The sequence below is a fragment of the Gouania willdenowi genome, chromosome 1 (assembly GCF_900634775.1).
Source record: "Gouania willdenowi chromosome 1, fGouWil2.1, whole genome shotgun sequence".
Classification (NCBI taxonomy): Eukaryota; Metazoa; Chordata; class Actinopteri; order Blenniiformes; family Gobiesocidae; genus Gouania; species Gouania willdenowi.
The window spans coordinates 1,187,596-1,207,671 of NC_041044.1; the positions used below are offsets into that span (position 1 = coordinate 1,187,596).

Below are 20,076 nucleotides of genomic sequence, written 5' to 3' on the forward strand. Positions count from 1 at the left end.
ATGCGTCTTGTGCGGCTCCGAACGAAACGCACCGAGGGTCCGCAGGGTCCTCACTGTTCTCCTCCTCCTGATAAAGGGCGTGTCCTACAGCTCCAGGTGGTCACACACGCTTTTACTCCATGGTTGAATGGGTGAACAGACCAGTGTCTGTGTAACGGCCTGAACGTCATCGTCAACAAAGACTCTGATTGGCTTTCGTCATGTGAAACAGTCGCAGACCTTCAAATATTTTCAACTCTTGCGAATGTTGCATAAATCAGGATCGCGCTCGCACCAGCCAACGCATTTGGCGTGTGAGCGCACCACCCACACAGGAAAGATTTTGCATCTGGACGCATCTATTTATTGACTTTGTATGTAATCTGGACGTACAGCTGTCAACTCTCACATTTTACAAATAAATATGACAAATCAAATATTTTTGACTAAATGTGAAGAGTTGGACTAAAAATCAAACAACAGAAACAACATTCATTACAAAATACATTTGTTTTTTCAGCAGAAAACTATAGTGATTCTTTAATAAACCAACTGTAGCAACATGATGAGGCCCCGCCCCCCATGGCGTTCCATAGGTTCTCTAATTAGTTGGACTGAAACACACAAAACACACCAATGAATGCTTTTATTCTGAGTGCAGATGTGCTCACTGTGTGTGTGTTTTGTACAGATGTTGGGGACCGTTGTGATGCTGTTGTGGCTGCCTTCAGTGTAGGTTGAGGTGTGAAGTCTAACGCTGAAGTGGTCTACACAGGGGTGGACTGGTCATCTGGTATACCAGGCATCATCCTAGTGGGCCGGTCTGTCTGTCTGTCTATCTATTATCTATCATCCATCTATCTATCCATCCATCCATCCATCCATCCATCTTCTCTGTCCCAGAATCCTTTGCTGTCCATGACCTCCACGAGCGTTTGGCCCACGGTCGCCAGCTGAAGATCTACTTGCCCAAGAGTTCAGAGAAGCTGGAGTTCAGCCCAGCTGATGATCCCAGTAAGACGTTCCTGTACTGGGAGCGAGGACGCAGCAGGTCAGGCACTCACAGGGACAAACATCTGGATTAGGAGGAAAAGTGAAGCTCACGGTGATACTGAACTGTTGTTGTTTCCAGGCTGTCCAAAGGAAGAGTGTCGGGTACAGGCAGCGACCGACGCTGGTACATCGACCGGGTAAACAACATGTCAACATAATATAATCATGGTTTGACCTTATCAAAGAAATGATGTATCAACCTCAGACTGAAGCATCCACAAATGTTCATACAGTTTTTACTGGTTTAACAGATGTTTCCTCAAACCTTCTAAATGTCCTTATTAGTAGATCTATGTCTAACAAAACATATTATTATTCACCACATTTGTTTAATTACCTTTTATAAATAGGACTACTTTAGAGTTCTAGAGCCTGTGTTCAATCACATGATTGATGATGTCACATGGCCCCACTGACTGTAAACATTTATTGTTTTCTATTAGAGTGAAACATTCAGCTTGATTTAAAGAATAGTTTCAGTTCCATCCCGACCAAGAAACATCAAAGACAATAACATATGACATGGGGGCAGCGTGATATGTTATTGTCACTTTTGACAGTAACTAGTACTGTAACGCAATATTTTTTAAAGAAATACCGTCGTTACCGTTACAATATGGTGCGTTTGTCCGTTACTTTGCTAGCTGCAGTGTACTTCCTGTTTACAGTGGCGCTACATATTTTCGCGGGATGCCGTGCCAACCACGGTAAAACAGTAGAAGAAGAAGAAACATTGTCAGTGTGTTTCTGTTTACATCACGTATGCCAATCATGGCGAGTCAATGCGAGAACAGGACGAGTTTCTCAGAGTGGAAATACACGTATTATTTTTGTCTCCAAAAGATGCATCAGTGAAGCTAAGCTAATGCTGCGGCTGGATTTTAACGGACTGTGACTGTTATCCAGAGACAGATCAGCCAAACTATTGCACGCTATGTTGTTGTAAATAAGAAGCCTGTCGCTACTGCTGAGTCACTGCTAACAGCAGCTCATTAGCCTGATATGTTTAGCATTGTGTAGCTGAGAAAAATGCTGTGAATTTATTTTTATAACATTTTCAACAGCAGAATGTGCACCTGGAATATGCACAGCTTACTTCACATTACTGTGCTAAGGCTGAAAAATTACTGTTTTAATTTTGGAGCAGCTGTTTTGGAGCAGCTGTTTTGTGCTTTATATGCACATCATTTATGGTTGTTTTATAGAAGTTGATCAACAGTGGATTATTATATTATTACAGCACTAATATGAAGCTGTATGGACACAAATGACCCAAAATAAATAATACATTCTTTAATTCTAAGTAACTCAAATGTTACTTTTTCCAGTAATGCATTACTTTTTGGTGTAAGTAATCAAAATAGTAACTGAGTTACTTTGTGGATGAAGTAACTAGTAACAGTAACTAGTTACTTTTTTTCAGTCACTATCACAACACTGTATGGGGGCAGGAACGGGAGTACTGGGGAGCAGCCACAACAGCAGCGCTCCATTTCATAGATGAGAAATATGAAACAATGGGTAAGAAGAAGAGGTGTAGAGAATGAGAATAGAGAAGGTGTTTTTAGACGGGTTAGCCATAACATGACTGCCAGCGCTCCTGTTTTGTTCCTGGTCAATTTGATCAGTGATCCAATTGTGTGGCCATTTCCTGTGAAACAAACTATCCTCCTCTTAAAGTTCCACGGTGGAATCCATCTGAGAGTTCTGAGAGTTTGGCTCTTTTCGTCGATGACTGCGGCTTCCAATAGTGCTGCCAATGTAATCCAATTTTGCGATAAATCAGGAAAATGTCAGATCCAATCATCAAAAGACCAAATATCATAAATTCCAATCTGATGGTGGACGTCTTCTACGTCCTCAGGACTTGCAAACTCTCCCATTGCCCGTCCTTCTAGTAGAGAGATTTGACCAAAAGCGAAGAAAGACCAAATAATCAATTCCATGATTAGATTCAGGATCAGGATGCTGATAGAGGCTCCTGTTAGATTAAAACAAGACAAAGAGCAGCAAGCAGGAAAAGAAGGGAGTGAGGGGAAAATAGTGTCCTTCTCCTCTGAGTGCAAGCAGGAAAATAATAATAATAATAATTTTAGTCGCTTTTTAGATAATTGTGCAGCTTTTTCAGTTAAAGTAACAACTTGTGCTGCTTTTGGATTTGCTCTTAAAAAACCAGGAAAAGTTAAAGATGTAGATGTAAACCCTTAAACTGTTTAAGGGATCACAGACTGTTGAAAGACTTCCACCAAAAAGGACTTCTTTCCTCAGGATTGGTGTGTCTTCAATTGTCTGTGATTTACTCTCTAACATCATCTACCAGATCGATCAATCAATCAATCAATCAATCAATCGATCAATCGATCAATCGATCAATCAATCAATCAATTTAATTAAACAAATATGGTGAATAATAATGTGTTTTGTTAGACATAAATCTACTAATAATGACATTTAGAAGGTTTTAGGTCAGACTTGTAAAAACAGTGGTCGTTTACAGATTACATTAAATATTTTTGATTAAAAGATTCAGAAAGATTTTAAATGGATTTGTTTTGAATATAAAAAACACAATTAATATATTGTTATATTTCATCATGTTTAAGAAACCAAATGCTTCAACAAGTTGTGACACGCTTTGAAGGTGCAGCTTTCATTTGTATAGAAACTGGGTTGTGGGTTGTTATTGGTTTTTTACACAAAGGATTTAGGGAAGCAACGTCCCAGAAACAACACACACACACACACACACGCACACACACACACACACACACACACACACACACACAGTGTGAATGAACTGTCTAAATGTCAGTCAGTGTGAAGTTAAGAATAGAATCAGCTGTGATATGTATTATTAGCACTTGTCTGAGCTGTGTGTGTGTGTGCGCGTGTGTGTGCGTGTGTTGTTTCTGGGACGTTGCTTCCCTAAATCCTTTGTGTAAAAAACCAATAACAACCCACTGAACACCCAACGTCATTTAGACGTTTTTTCTTTGGGCTACATCTGGTCAGTCCGTCTTAGCCACGATTTAGCCTCAATTATATAGTCGTTGAAATTCAGTTATTATTGTATTGTCCAACGTAGCTCAGTTATAGTTGTAGAAATGAAGTTGCTATTGGGCCGTCCAACTTGGTCCAGATTTGGCCCATTTAGTCATTGGAACTATGACTTATCATTTAGGGTTAGTAGCTTAACAATTTTAACTCTTTTATTTGGACTAATTTGGACCAAATTAGCCAAAAATATTAATAAAAATGTATTGTAACAGCTTCAAACATAACAGCCCACAAACATAAACCAAAAATACAAATCTGATCCTGCTACAAGTTACTACAAAGGTTCCCACAATTAGGTATTACACTTTGGGAAGGTGAGATATTACACTTTTAATTAATTAATTAACAAACTAAATTCATATTGAGTGCATAATACTACGACCAGAAAAGGACGACTTTTCACCTTTTACTTTTCTACCAAATATTGACGTTGTTTAGACGAGTGGTAAAAATGTCTTTTCAACTATATTTATATGTGTTGGAATGAAATAAAGTAGCTACACACAGTGTTGTTTCCTCTCACTTTACATGAAACACATTGATGTGACTCATGTTCTCGTGTGTTTCAGGTCACGTATGAAGACCAGGGAACGTACATTCAAAGAGACTTTTGGAACAAAGAGATTTCCACGGTCAGAGTGGTCGTCACACGTGAGTTAGTGACACTTTGTTCACTTTGATGGTTTGAGTGAAGAAATAGAAATAGTGAAACCACACACAGCTTTCATCACGTTCTGTATTTCCCTTCGTATAGGTCTCTATTGATTTAAAGTTGAGGGTGCGTCCAATACAGCAGAGGTCTGTGTGCAGCTGTGTAGTACCGACTGTCACCACTAGACTGACTCATTCACTGATCATCACCTTCAACCAAACGTTCAAAAGCAAGCTTCAGATCAACTCAGCTTTAGTAACAAGATATGTATATATATATTCTGATTGGCCGAGTCATTTAAAGAAGACCCTCATTAGCCAATAGGAAGCAGCCTATGTGACGGAGCAGCCAATGTGTGAATGTCTTGTACAGCGACCAATAAGCAGTGTGACGTATACCACTGATAATACACAGAGAGCACCAACGCTCTTTTTTTTTTTGCTCAGCGCGACACAACTATGTGAAGTGTGTAGCAGGAGAGAACCTGCACATCTCACTGGAAGGAATCAACCTCGCCGACGCCTTCCTCTCATTTTCTAACGAGAACACCAACGTTACCCTGGTGAGGTCAACACATAGAAGATCTTAATACACAACTTTTGAAAAATGTGTCAATATCTAACCCTCCATAACACTGTTTACTGCAATGTGAGGCTAGATTTAGTGAAGTAAAGCTAAAGCTGTTTTTAATTTTCCTCCACTCATAAGTACTCACACTGTAGAGACAACACATAACATTTGATTCAAAGGCTGATTCAGCTTTATGAACTTTGTGTCCTAGTGTGCAACAATTATTACGACTGCACACAAAGAAGAGAAAAGCCTACGCTGGTTGGAACAAAGCGTAGAAGGTCAGAATCACAGCGTAGGGGCTCCTACGTTCAACTGTGCTGGAGAAACCCTGTAAAACATTACTTCATAAAAAAAGCTCTTAAAGAGCATGATCAGCAGGTTTAGTTCAAATCTTTTTTTAATACATAGAATTATGTTGGAAAGATGATTAATTCAACATGAATTATGTTAAAGTGATCCTCCACTATTTTTACAAATGTGTTCTAAAACCTTTGAAATGTCTTTATTAGTAGATCTATGTCTAATAAAACACATTATTTTGCACCATATTTGTTTTATTAACTTTGAAAACTGGGACTAGTTTTCTGTGCGTCGCCATGTTGAAATGACGTCATTGATGACGCCAATCGTCCCTTTCAGTCCATTGAGTTCTATATGAGGTGAAGCATTCAGGATCATTTAAAAGCTTTTTCAGTCAAAATAATAACATGTGCTGCTTTGGGTTGATCTAAAAATCAGTTAAAAAAAAGAGATAATAAATTAAAACCATGACCCGAAAAAATCTGTGACCACAGGGGGCGACAGTTCCAACTCTGCTGTTTCACCATGAAGAAGAGAAGAAGAGCTCTGTGCATGTAAATACAGGAATCACTGCTGATTCCTGTATTTACACACTGTAAAGAATCCCAGTTGTAAAAGTTAATAAAACCAATATGGTGCAATATAATGTGTTTTGTTAGGCATAGAATTTAATAACGACATTTCAAAGGTTTTAGGACACATTTGTAAAAACAGTGAAGGATCACTTTAAAGAAAGAGATGATATACTGTATTTACCAATAAGAGTCTATACACTACATTTCTCATGCTGAGGCATATTTTATTGTTAAATGTTTCTCTGTGTGAGTAAATCTCAGTGAAGCGTTTGAATCTTCACTGAACATCCTACACATGTAAATACTACAGATGTGTTTAGCTAGTGAACAAGACTAATACATGTGTTTGTCCTGCAGGTACGTGATGGTTCCCGTGTGTCTCAGGACATTCCTGAGTACTGGGACAGAGTGAAAACTCACTCCATGAACATTGAGATAAAACATGTCAACTACAGCGATGAGGGACGCTACATGCTGAAGGACCGCAGGGACCGCCTGGTGTCAGTGACCAGGATGGATCTCACAGGTCACGCCCCTCACTGTGACCTCTAATAATCTAACGTTTCATTGGTTGATCTCCTCCTTTGTTTCCTCTGCAGATCATCACGAGCACACGTCAGGAAACCCCTTCCTGGCTCTCCTGCTGCTCCTGGGAATTCCAGTTGGGGTTTGTTGCTGCTGTCGGAAAAAGATCTTCAAAAAGAAACCTCCCCCTGCTGTGCTGCAGGTAGAAACCAAACAGTTGTTTCTGTTTCAGAAACATGTTGACCCCTCACTAACATTTAAAGAGGAACTAAAGCCCTGCTTTCTGCTAACCTGCCACTAGGGGGGAAATTCAAAAAATTGATTATGGGCGGGGCTCCTGATGCAGTAAGACACGCCCACTCAGGAAGCCGGTCAGTGCTGGCAGTGACAGACCGCTGCCTGCTCAACCACTACACACAATACACAGCCCACAAGCATAAACACACACACACACACACACACACACACACACAGCGAGAAGTACATGCACGTTTGCGCACACACAGAGACAGACGGGGATATACACTGTGTGTCTGTCTGTACACACATAGTTTAATGAATCCTATGATTAAACCAGAATATGATCTTTATAGAAGCTCAGAGTCACAAACATTACCATAGCAGAGCGCAGAGCTGCTCAGTTACCGTTGTCAAGGAAACCCTCCTCCCTCCTCTCAGCTTTTACAGGGGGGCGTGGCCATTAGTGACAGTTGGTGACACTTGATGGTCACAATAATTCGTCTCAGCCAATAGAAACATTCTATTGTATTAGCAGCATTCAATCCTTAGAGGGCAGTAACTGACATTTACAACTAAATACACAAAATTAAAATACTACAGTGTGTGTGTACTAGAGCTGGACTAAGAATAATCAACATCACTACTTAATAACCAAATACACATGTATTCAGCAGAAAAAATGGGTTTGGGTTTAGTTACTCTTTAAAGCAAAGCACAAATGTAAACAAACACAGACCAGGGTTGGGGTCAGTTACAATCACCTTTTCAGTTATCCATGTTCAATGTTACAATTGAATCACAATTACAGTGACCAGCATTTTTCCCAGTTATAATTAAATTACAATTATTTTTATCCTCAGAAATTCAGCTACAATTTTGTTCTCAATTACTAAAGTTCAATTACAATTAGCCACAATTACCAAGCCTGAAATAAATAACCTAATAAAAGTTAACCATCTCTTATGATAACGGGTCCTAAAATGATTGAAATGAAGCAGCCTCACGTGCACATCTGCACATGCACTGATTTGTGCTTTAGTGTCACCAGGTGAGGAAGGAACGCCTTCAGTGTTTACACATAACATATTTAGTGTTTGTATGAGATCTTTGTAGCTCCGCCCCTAAGTGTGAGTGTGTTTCTACAGACCACCCCACAGACGGTCCACCCCCCACCCTCTAACTCCGGTGGTCCTTGTCCTCCCTACAACGCTCCAGGTCAACCAGGCGCGGTAAGACGCTACATGTGACCAAACATGATGAAAACCTGTCAACTCTGTGTGTGTGTGTGTGTGTGTGTGTGTGTGTGTGTGTGTGTGTGTGTGTGTGTGTGTGTGTGTGTGTGTGTGTGTGTGTGTGTGTGTGTGTGTGGTTAAATGTCTCTGATTGTTTGTTTTTCTTCCTTAGCCGTTCTACTACAACCCCAACGCAAACACGGTACGTAACACAGGCTAACACGGTACATAACACACGCCAACACGGTACGTAACACACGCTAACACGGTACGGAACACAATACGTAACACATGCTAACACGGTACGGAACACGATACGTAACACACACTAACGGTACGTATCACACGCTAACACTGTATGTAACACACGATATGTAACACAAGCAAACGCGGTATGTAACGCACGCTAACGGTATGTAACACACAATATGTAACACAAGCAAACACGGTACATAACACACAATACATAGCATGCTAACATGTTACGTAACACACGTTAACACGGTACGTAACACACGCTGACACGGTACGTAACACACGTTAACACGGTATGTAACATACGCTAACCGGGTACGTAACACACATTAACACGGCACATAACACACGCTAACATGGTACGTAACGCACACGCTAACACGGTATGTAACACATGCTAACAGTACGTAACACACGCTAACATGGTACGGAACACGATACTTAACACACACTAACGGTACTTATCACACGCTAAACACTGTATGTAACACACGATATGTAACACAAGCAAACACAGTATGCAACACACGCTAACACGGTACGTAATACAGGCTAACACGGTACGTAATACATGCTAACTGTACATAACACACGCTAACACTGTACGCTACATGGTACGTAGCGCACGCTAACATGGTACGTAACACACGCTAACATGGTACGTAACACACGCTAACATGGTACGTAACACACGCTAACTTGGTACGTAACACACGCTAACATGGTACGTAACACACGCTAACATGGTACGTAACACGCTAACACGGTACGTAACACACGCTAACACGGTACGTAACACACGCTAACACGGTACGTAACACATGCTAACACGGTCCATAACACACGCTAACACGGTACGTAACACATGCTAACAAGGTACGTAACACATGCTAACACGGTACGTAACACGTGCTAACGTGATACGTAACACAAGCTAACACAGTACGTAACACATGCTAACATGTTACGTAACATGCTAACATGGTACGTAACACACGCAAACACGGTATGTAACACACATTAACATGGTATGTAACACATACTAACATGGTACGTAACACATGCTAACATGGTACGTAACACATGCTAACATGGTACGTAACACATGCTAACACGGTACGTAACATGCTAACACGGTACGTAACACATGCTAACACGGTACATAACACACGCTAACACAGTACGTAACACATGCTAACACAGTACGTAACACACGCTAGCACAGTATGTAACACACATTAACAAGGTACGTAACACATGATAACATGGTACGTAACACATGCTAACACGGTCCGTAACACAGTATGTAGCACACATTAACACAGTTCTGTTCATGTCATTTCAATAAATATCCCACATACTTTGGCCTCAAAAAATTCTGAATTTCTTACCAATTGTTCAGTGATTATTCGATATTCACACTGTAATTGTTTAGTTAGATCTGATCAATATTTATTGAGATATGGATAATGTAGTGAGGGGGGTGTGTCCTTATTTATCTTCCATGTTCATCTTCCATAATGTCTGTAACTCCATCACATAGAAAGGTAAATATGGTATAGTAATAAGCTCCACCCACTCTCTCAGAATATAGAAACAGATCTGCTATACATCCTATCTGGTGGACATGTCAGCTCCTCTAAATAGTCACATGTTGGAACATGTTTGGGTCTTCAGTAAACTACTTAGCATATGTCATTAACAGTGGGATGTCCTGAACATTTGTTAAAATGACACGGAATGATTCACCTGTTTAATGTATGTGTTGATGTCCAGGGTCCAAACATCCACCCTCCTCCTCCAGTGGGGGGCCCAGGACAGTGGAACGGCCCCCCTCCCTCCCCAGTGAGCCACACACTTCCTGTTTACACAGTTTCTTCTTCTTCTCTAATGATGTGTTAGTGTCTAAAACTATGATTGTGTGTCTGCAGGGCTTTAACCCCGCCTACCCCCCCCAGAACGCCATGATCCCCCCTCAGCAGTGGAGCGGCCCCCCTCCTGGTCTGTACCCCCCCGCTGCATCTCCAATGGTAGGATCTGAGTTCCTAAGTGACAGGAAGTGGCTGTAATGAGCGTAGCTGCTACTTTCTCTCTGCTGAACAAAGCTGTGTGTGTGTGTGTGTGTGTGTGTGTGTGTGTGTGTGTGTGTGTGTGTGTGTGTGTGTTCACAGGGATACACTCCTCCTGCTCCACTCATGTACAGCTCTCCTCCTCCACAAACCCAAACTGTCCCAGAGAACATGAAGGAGGAGAAAGAGAATGTAGCCTCTTCTGCTGCAGATCCTCTACTGAACACTGCACCAGAGGTACACACACACCAGACTAAATGGTGGTCCGTTATACACTCACACTAGAGTTTTGATCGGGCCCAAAAATCCAGCCCGACCCGACCCCACGGGCATAAAGACTGACCCGTCTCGAGCCATTAAGTTAAATTGTAGGCCTGAGCCTTATTTTATTGAACGTATTGCAGCCGGTAGATTATTAGCGCGGTGCAGGAGAGGGGAGGTGCACACAGTCACCGCAGCCCAAAAGGTATTTTAACTCATTCAGTTCCAGCCTTTTTTGAGCATTTTGACTGATTTTAAAGACCCACAGAATATTTTCTACTATGACTATCTGAAATCTGACACCAGATTCTGAAAGATTGAAGCCTCTACTTTTATCGGTTGTGTAGTGTAGATCCCTGAGCTATATTCTTAATCATATAACACAATATAAACATTGACTGAATCATAAATAAAAAAGGCCTAGAGAGAGAGAGAGAGAGAGAGAGAGAGAGAGAGAAAACAACTGACAGGTGTAGCTACATAGTGAAGGTCACCTGATCACTATAGCTTCATGTGGAGACAGGACCATCTATAAAGGGGAGAGATTTTTGGGGTCCATCCATAAAGTCAGTAAAATGATGGTCCATTGTTCTATGAATCTGTGATAACCACATTTATTTATTCATCTTTTGGTTCATGTAATTTAAAAAGTATTTTAAAAAACTGTTTAAACTGGTAAATAATGGCATGACAAATGAAATCTGGTGAAAAGAGGTTAAAAGTGACAATAATGTGTCAACATATGTGACATTAGGTGTAAAAGTGGTGGAAAGGGTTTATAATAGGGATGTAACGATTCACTCAACTCACGATACGATTCTCTCACAATTTATTTTACAAAATGAGACTGTAGACAAATGATGGAAAAAAAACTAGAAAATACTGTACTAGGGAACGTGAGCTGGGTTTAGACCGTCGTGAGACAGGTTAGTTTTACCCTACTGATGATGTGTTGTTGCAATAGTAATGTTATCTTTCATTGTCAAAAGAATCCCTTGATAAACTATTCAAAACAATGCAATTTAACTAAAAATAAATCCTGAATGAAATAAATAAAGGAATAATACAAATGAAGAAGAAGCCTATTAATTTAAATTCTGGTTCTTTAGTAAACAATGCAAAACTACATAATAGTTCTTTTTCTTTTTAAAAGTGCAACTGAAAATGTATTTTGTGCCTTAACAATTGGACTTTAAAAAAACAGTCAGTGTACTGTATTTACATCAGATATTAGTTGAGACCAGCAGAGTGTGCTGGTAACCCAGCAGACAGAGCTAATAGAAAGATGTGATTTTTGCAGATATTCATGTAATATTATAGATGTTCTTTTGGTGCTAAAGGGGTAAGGAATCATTTATGAACATGTTTAAGAGTAGTAGGCGATTTCGCCCGCCGCCTGCGCTTCTGGAGAAGAGAAGGATAAATAGATAGCGCCCTCTGCTGTTTAAAAAAGTACTGCGATTCAATTTTCCATATGAACCGTGATATCTATGAATCGATTTTTAACTGCCTTATGATTAATTGTTACATCCCTAGTTTATAAGTGCTGAACATGTCTGGAAAGTGGAAAAAATGTACAGAAAAGTCATTAAAATGTGATGAAGTGTCAAAAATTGGAGTAATGTAGCAAAAATACATTAAAAGGAGCAAAAAGATGGCAAGAAAAAGTGATGTAACCAGTGGTGTAAAGCAGGTTCAGAGCTTGTGTGTGTGTTATGGCTGGTGCCCTCTCAGCCCTCCCTCCCTCTCTCTCTCCTAACACACCTGATTCACATCAGTAATCAGGTGGAGAGGGAGGAGGAGCTTATAAAGGGCTGAGAGGACCAGAATGAAGGAGATACAACATCAGACCAGCAGCAGATACGTGGGGAGAGGTCTTCTGATCCCCACTCAACGTCTTTATAAGTTTGTTATTTTAGTTTGGACTACAGATTTCTGGTAGTCCTGGTTTTGTCTCTACTAGTACGGTGTCCTTTGGAAGTATGTATTCATATAGTGGGAGGAGCTTACGTAGAGTTGTCAATTATGGTCCAATGTGTTTGAAGGTTGGATGTACAAAGAGGTGCACATACTCTGTAGTGTTATAAAGGGGTTTGTGTGGGTACAAAATAATGCACACAGACCTCCTTTGCTTTTATAGATAGATGTAGTATTAGTCTGTTGTAACTTCTGTAGTTTAGAGGGTGGACACTGGGTGGACTTTCCTATATAGGGTTGGCCCAGTGTCCTCCCTACTTTAATATATTTTAGCCAGGGTCTCCAGTCCCTTTAATTTGTTCTGTTGGTACTTTTAAGAACCTTTATTAATAAATATTTTGAAAACCTTTGATTTCTGTTAGGGCGTCTTATGTTGAGGCCCCTCAAGTCTTTTGGTCTAACATCCTGGAGGGGGCCGTAACAGTGTGTGTGTTCATTTCCTCCATCAGACTCAGTCACCTTGCTCTCCTCTGGCTCCTGTTCCTCCTTCCACTGAAGCTCTGAGCTCCTCTGGTGGTGCATACACCTTCCAGATCGACGATGGAAAGAGTTCCACCAACTTCCTGTAGTCCTGTCTCCTCCTCCTTCACCAGCTGAAACATGTTCTTTGTAGAACATTCACAGAACCAAAGGCCTTTCAGCCTCTGGGTCCATGATGAAGGAATCTGAGACTCAGTCCTGGATCTTCTCCTTTCTTCTCTCTGAGTTTTGTTTCTAATCCTGGACTTTACCTGGACCACTGAGCATCTCCACTCCATTTAGATGGACTGGAACAAAAATCAACTCTGGTATTTTCTACTCAGACCAACCACTACATAATCAGACACACCATGTAGAAGCTGTTGTCAGTGATTTTAAACATGTGGCTCTTTCATTTGATCACTTTTTTAACTATTTTTTTCATTTCTTAAAGTTCTTTAAGACTTTCATCCAATTTTTATTCTTTCTTTAATATTTTTTGCTACTTCTCATCTAAATAAGCTCCTCTTGCCCAATAAATACCACTTCTTTCCTTTTTTCTCCACATTTTGCCCTTTTTCATTGTTTGCCAATTTAAGCTCCTCTGTCATTACGTACCACCTGCTTCCTCCATCTTTGGCCACTCTTAACTGCTTTTGGCCAGTTTTAGTCATTTTTCACCCATTTTTTTTTTGTTTTTTCTTTGCCATGGTTTTAACCTCCTGTTACTACGTCTGCCTCCAAACAACGTAGTGGACCAGACCACAGAGACTATGCTGGATGTACCAGATGACCAGTCCACCCCCTCCAGCTTTGCTCCATGCTTTTTGTTGTTCTCAGCTGATTAGTGGTTGTTTCAAATGTTCTGATGAATGAAACGCTTTGCTTTGGATTCACGTTAGGAAGAGGAACCCATGAGCAACACATTTAAACTCTTTTCTAAACTTTATATCACATTTACCAGATATTTGTTGAGATGATGATTTACAGCAACGCGACACACGATGAAGCCTTGGTTGGGGTGTGTGTGTGTGTGTGTGTGTGTGTGTGTGTGTGTGTGTGTGTGTGTGTGTGTGTGTGTGTGTGTGTGTGTGTGTGTGTGTGTGTGCGTGTGTGCGTGTGTGCGTGTGTGCGTGCGTGTGTGCGTGCGTGCGTGTGTGTGTGTGTGTGTGTGTGTGCGTGTGTGCGTGTGTGTGTGTGTGTGGCTACGTTCACACTACAGACAAACAAGGTCCAGACCTGATGTGTCTGACTGTATGTGACATATGTAACAATCTTTAACAAAATCCCTTCTGTGATACTGGAACAAATGTGTAAAACTGTTTCAGTGAAAGTAAACATTTAAAGATGGTTAATTTAACCCCCCCCCCCCAAACACACACACACACTCAAATGTCACTAAAAAGTTTTTAATGAAGATGTTTTTCAGACGTTTCCATGTTAAGTGTATGGTTAAAGATCAATGGAACACGTTCAGAGAACAATTAGACTTTAGAAATATCACTTTGATTTTCTATAAACACAGATTGCTGTGTGAGCGTAGCCTACATGTTAGCATTTAGCTCCTGTATATGATGTACTCAGTGTTCACTATGGTTCAGTTAGAGAAGCTGAGCTGATGGAACCTCCACTGTTCTAAAGATCTAAAGTGATGGTTGTGAACCAGCCTTAACATTTCCTACCTCAACTTTGGGAACAGTTGTTCTCCTCCAGGACCTGGTTTTTCAAAAAGTTTAATCCAGACAAAATTGATCCAGATTTGGTAATTTTTTATTTTTTTTTTTAAATCTATGTTCACTAATCTATTTTACTTCTGAGACAGTTTTTAGATTACATCAATCTGATCCAGATCTGGATAACCAGAGCTGATCTTTGTTTGATGAAGGATAGATAGATATAGATATAGATAGATACTTTATTGATCCCAAACGAAATCGTGCAGAAGTCTGTTGCTCACATTCACACAAACAGAATCTACAGGATTTAAGAAGTTAAAAACACATTTCAAGCCTTTTGAGACCCTGACCCACTGACAGAACCAGGACCATCAAACAGGACGTAATAGTTAGACACTATTTCTGATCTGGATTTGTTTTGCATTTTAAAAACCAGTGATGCCATTATGTAAATAATCTCAAAACTAAATATTTTTGATTGAGATGAATAAACATTCATTAGTGACATAATTAAATACCATCATTTCCAGTCTATAAGCCGCTACTATTTTCCACGCTTTCAACTCATCGGCTGAAACAATGACGCGGCTAATTTGTGGATTTTTTCCGGTTATTTAAACTTCATGCCGCCAAAAAATGTAGCTCCGTCATATTAGATCAGAAGTGTTTACATGAAGTTGTTGATGCTCCCACTGAATCATTCTGATCAGCATCAGATCTGTAGTTTACATGAAGAACAGATGAAGCGCTGTATCAGTCTGTTACAGTAAAAAGTGACCATATAAAGCTGTAAATGCACTGATATGCAGACGTGGAGCAATGAGTAGGAGACTTCATGTGGAGATGAAACGTCAGTTGAAACATGGAATTCTCCGTTAAACTTATCAGCCCTCCTACCTGCTCGTTCTGATTGGTCTGGTGGTCTGAAGGACACCCTCATCAGCCAATAGGGTGCTGACTGTGTGGATTTTTCTTGGAAAATTGCTACATTTTTGGGATGCAGCCAATAAAGTGGTCATATAGTCCGGAAATTACGGTAGATTATTTGTGATTAATATTGAGCTGTTTGGAGATTATCTAATCTTTTTACTTTGCTGTAGGTCTATACTGTTACAACCAGACTGATGATAAACATTAAAACCTTATTAATAAATTGTATATCTATAGGTTATACTGCATGAACCAATTATAGGTTTATTTTAAACACTTTTAAAGTTTAATTACATTTTGAGCCTAAAATCCACTCTCTGATGGATCACTTTAATCCAGATTTTTAGGATCAAAGTGATCCCAATCCAACTGAAAAGTTCTGAAAAACCCAAACTAAAGGTTTGATCTGGATTATGTGACCTAACCATTTTCAAGGTTTGATCCAATCAGTTATATTTAGATTCTGATCTGATTACTTCTGACAAACCGAGCACTGGAGACGATGGAGGTGCTGCTGTAAACGCCTTAAGATCAGAGACCCTTCAGTGCTGCTGGTCCTCCTTCACTCAGCTAATCAATAATCAATAATTACATATCAGCAGGAGAGGCTGTTCCTGCCTCTGAGCAGATCCACTTCATCACTGTTACTGTAAATATGACACCACACATCAGAAGGACACACACACACACACACACACCATGACTTTCCCACGCCTTGTGTTGCTTTTAGTGTTCCTGTAATAATGACTGTGTGTAGTTAACGGCTCTGATTGTGACACAGTGAAATGTTGAAGCTTTTCCTTTTGTTGTTTTGTTCCTCATATATATTGTGTGTGTGTGTGTGTGTGTGTGTGTGTGTGAGAATAAAGCTAACGGACTAATGGACATGGAAGTGTTTAAACAGCATAGAATGATGTCACGTATGTTTACGTCCCCTGAGTTTCACAGTAACATTAATAAAAACATTTATAACCATGTTATTATCTGTGCTCATCCTCACATTAACAATCAGTAAAACTCTGTTCTGTACGGAAGCCCATTAGGGCCAATTAGGATGGAGAAAATGATTTTGAGCAATTAAGAATAAAGTCAAAAGTTTGAGATTTAAGTCGATGTCGAGAATAAAGTTAAAATTTTGAGAATAAAGTTGTGAAGTTTTAATAATAAAGTTAAAATTTTAATAATAAAGTTAAACTATATTTTTGAGAATAATTTGGTGATAAAAGTCTACAGAAGCTGACGAGGACCAATTCACCATCTATGACAACAAACAGCAGATCACGTATTGATGAATGTGTTAAACGTTAATAACAGATTCTCTCTCTTTTGTCTTATAAACACAGTGTTGTGATTTACGGACTTTTAAGAGATATTGATAAAAGAAGTAAAAACCAGTGTTTTTATGAAGAGGCGGAGCATTCAGTCCGTCTGTGGCTATAGAGGAGGAGCTACGGAAACACATTAGGACAAGTTTGGATGGACACTGGTGGAGGATGTGGTGAATTGGCCCTAGTGAGCTTCTGTAGATTTAACTTTATTAGCAAACCTTCGACTTTTATCAGCAAATTGGATTTAGAGTTTTTCTAATTTTCAATTTGAATCTTGTCTTTCAGACTTTAATCTCAACATTACATTTCAACTTCATTCTCAAAATTTCTCGACACTTCAACTTTAATTTTAATTTGCCCAAAATTATTTTCTCCCTTAAAATTGGCACTAATGTGGTTCCGTAGTTCTGGTGTGAGTTATGCTACGCACTGTGATAATACTGTTAATGTAATGTACAGTATACGCTAAGAAGATGTTTTTGAATGTAAAGAGTGGAGATGAGATCAATTAATCCATGTTGTAATCATGTATGCGTTAATGATGTAATCCACAGGTTGTTTAAAACAATAAATATTAAACTGATTTTATATAAACAGGCTTTGGTTTATTATTGAAGGACAAGACACAGCAGCTATACATGCAGTGTTAGCATTAGCATTAGCATGTGATGTGGATCATTCAGCTGGGCCAAACTAGACGTTGCTGAAAAAACATCCAAATGCAGAAGATGTTTCTGTATGTATTCTCTCACAAGCCGTTCCCACACAAGAGTACGATTTCTCTAACTTAAAAATAAAAACAGCGCACAAAGGCCAGAGCACACGATGGAGGAACACAATAGGAACTAGCACATACCTGTGCATTTGTAGACGTCAAAGATGAAAACATATGTGATAGGTTAAGGTTCAAACATACTCAGGTTGACACCCACAAAGCGTAGTCTAGGAGTCGCCCACCAGGCCAATTAATTACAAATGTTATGACAGCGAGGACTTCTCCGCGTAGTTGGTGTCATACTAAACAATGCATCGTATTGTATTGTATCGACACGCATTAAATGTAGGCAGTGGCTATAACAAGAATTACAGAGAAGCGCTAAGAATCATGGGACATGTGGGATTTTAATGGAAACTACTATGTGGTGGTGCACCCAAGTATGTTTGAGTCTCGTCCCAACGTTATATTTAATAAAGTTGTAGAGTTAGTGAGACAATCAAAGTGAAATAGTAGAAAATAAAATATTCTCTATTTTGTGTAGTTTATAGGGATGTAACGATTCACTCAACTCCCGATACGATTTGATTCACGATACTGGGTTCACGATACGATTCTCTCACGATTTATTTTACAAAATGGGAATGTAGAGAAATATTCCTTTATTTTTTTGGGGGAAAAAACTATAAAATACTGTACTATTTACCTTTTATATTTAATTGTCAAAAGAATCCCTTGATAAACTATTCAAAACAATGCAATTTAACTAAAAATAAATCGTGAATGAAATAAAGGAATAATACAAATGAAGAAGCCTATTAATTTAAATTCTGGTTCTATAGTAAACAATGCAAAACTACATAACAGTTCCTTTTCTTTTTAAAAGTACAACTGAAAATGTATTTTGTCTTAACAATTGGACTTAAAAAAAAAAAAAAAAAAGTCATTTCATTGTATGTAGGTCAGATATTTGTTTGGACCAGCAGAGGGCGCTGGTAACCCAGTGGTCGGTTGGCATGCAGATATTCTGTGCAGTGAAGAAGAGATGCTACGCTAGCAGACAGAGCTAATAGAAAAACGTGACTTTTACAGATATTCAGGTAATATTTCAGATATTCTTTTGGTGCTAAAGGGGTAAGGAATCATTTATGAACATGTTCAAGAGTAGAAGGCGGCCAGAAAGAAAGTAGTAGCAGATTCCGCCCGCCGCCAACACTTTTAGATGGTATATAGCGTCCTCTGCTGTTTAAAAAAAAGTACTGCAATTAAATTTTCAGAGCATTGATGTGAACCGTGATAAATATGAATCGATTTTGAACTGTTTTACGATTAATCGTTACGTCCCTAGTCGTTTACTATTGTTCACATTCACATCATTGTCAGTTACTCATCATGCTGTAAATGTATTATTGTTCAGTATCATGATGATCTCCTCCCTCCTGTTGAGTTTGTCCAAATATTAGTTAACTTCCATTGGCTCATGGACATGTATTTCTGCTCTGATAGTTAAACTCTGGGATGTATAAACCTGTTCATTTGTGGATCCATCTGTAAATATTTAGACTCGTTTGTTGAGTAAGAAGCTGATGTTGCTTTGATCAATTAATGAAAGGATGTAAACATAGAATGAATGAATCCTGGTTCTGATACTCACTGTAAAATATCTTTGAGTTCTTTAACATTATTTATTAAACACATCTGCAGCTGATGCTAAAAAAACAAACAACCCAGGTTTGGAAGATTCAAATATGATTTTATTCCATCAGATACATGACGTTGTACATACTAACCCATACATACCAATACTAACCCATACATACCAATACTAACCCATACATACCAATACTAACCCGTACATACTAACCCATACATACCAATACTAACCCATACATACCAATACTAACCCGTACATACTAACCCATACATACCAATACTAACCCGTACATACCAATACTAACCCATACATACCAATACTAACCCGTACATACTAACCCATACATACCAATACTAACCCGTACATACTAACCCATACATACCAATACTAACCCATACATACCAATACTAACCCGTACATACTAACCCATACATACCAATACTAACCCATACATACCAATACTAACCCATACATACCAATACTAACCCGTACATACTAACCCATACATACCAATACTAACCCGTACATACCAATACTAACCCATACATACCAATACTAACCCGTAC

The 20,076-nt window shown here is 39.3% G+C and overlaps 1 protein-coding gene across 1 annotated transcript; it reads left to right on the top strand.

Annotated features, from left to right (window-relative positions):
• LOC114471364 (uncharacterized) lies at positions 1-14,273 on the top strand. Its single transcript, XM_028460121.1, has 13 exons — positions 1-37; positions 883-1,030; positions 1,112-1,169; positions 4,659-4,740; positions 5,188-5,303; positions 6,547-6,715; positions 6,789-6,916; positions 8,100-8,183; positions 8,359-8,388; positions 10,218-10,286; positions 10,373-10,471; positions 10,613-10,747; positions 13,198-14,273. The coding sequence occupies exons 1-13, from the start codon at positions 1-3 to the stop codon at positions 13,315-13,317; spliced, it is 1,275 nt and encodes a 424-aa protein (XP_028315922.1). The 3' UTR covers positions 13,318-14,273.
• The last annotated feature ends 5,803 nt before the right edge of the window (positions 14,274-20,076 follow it).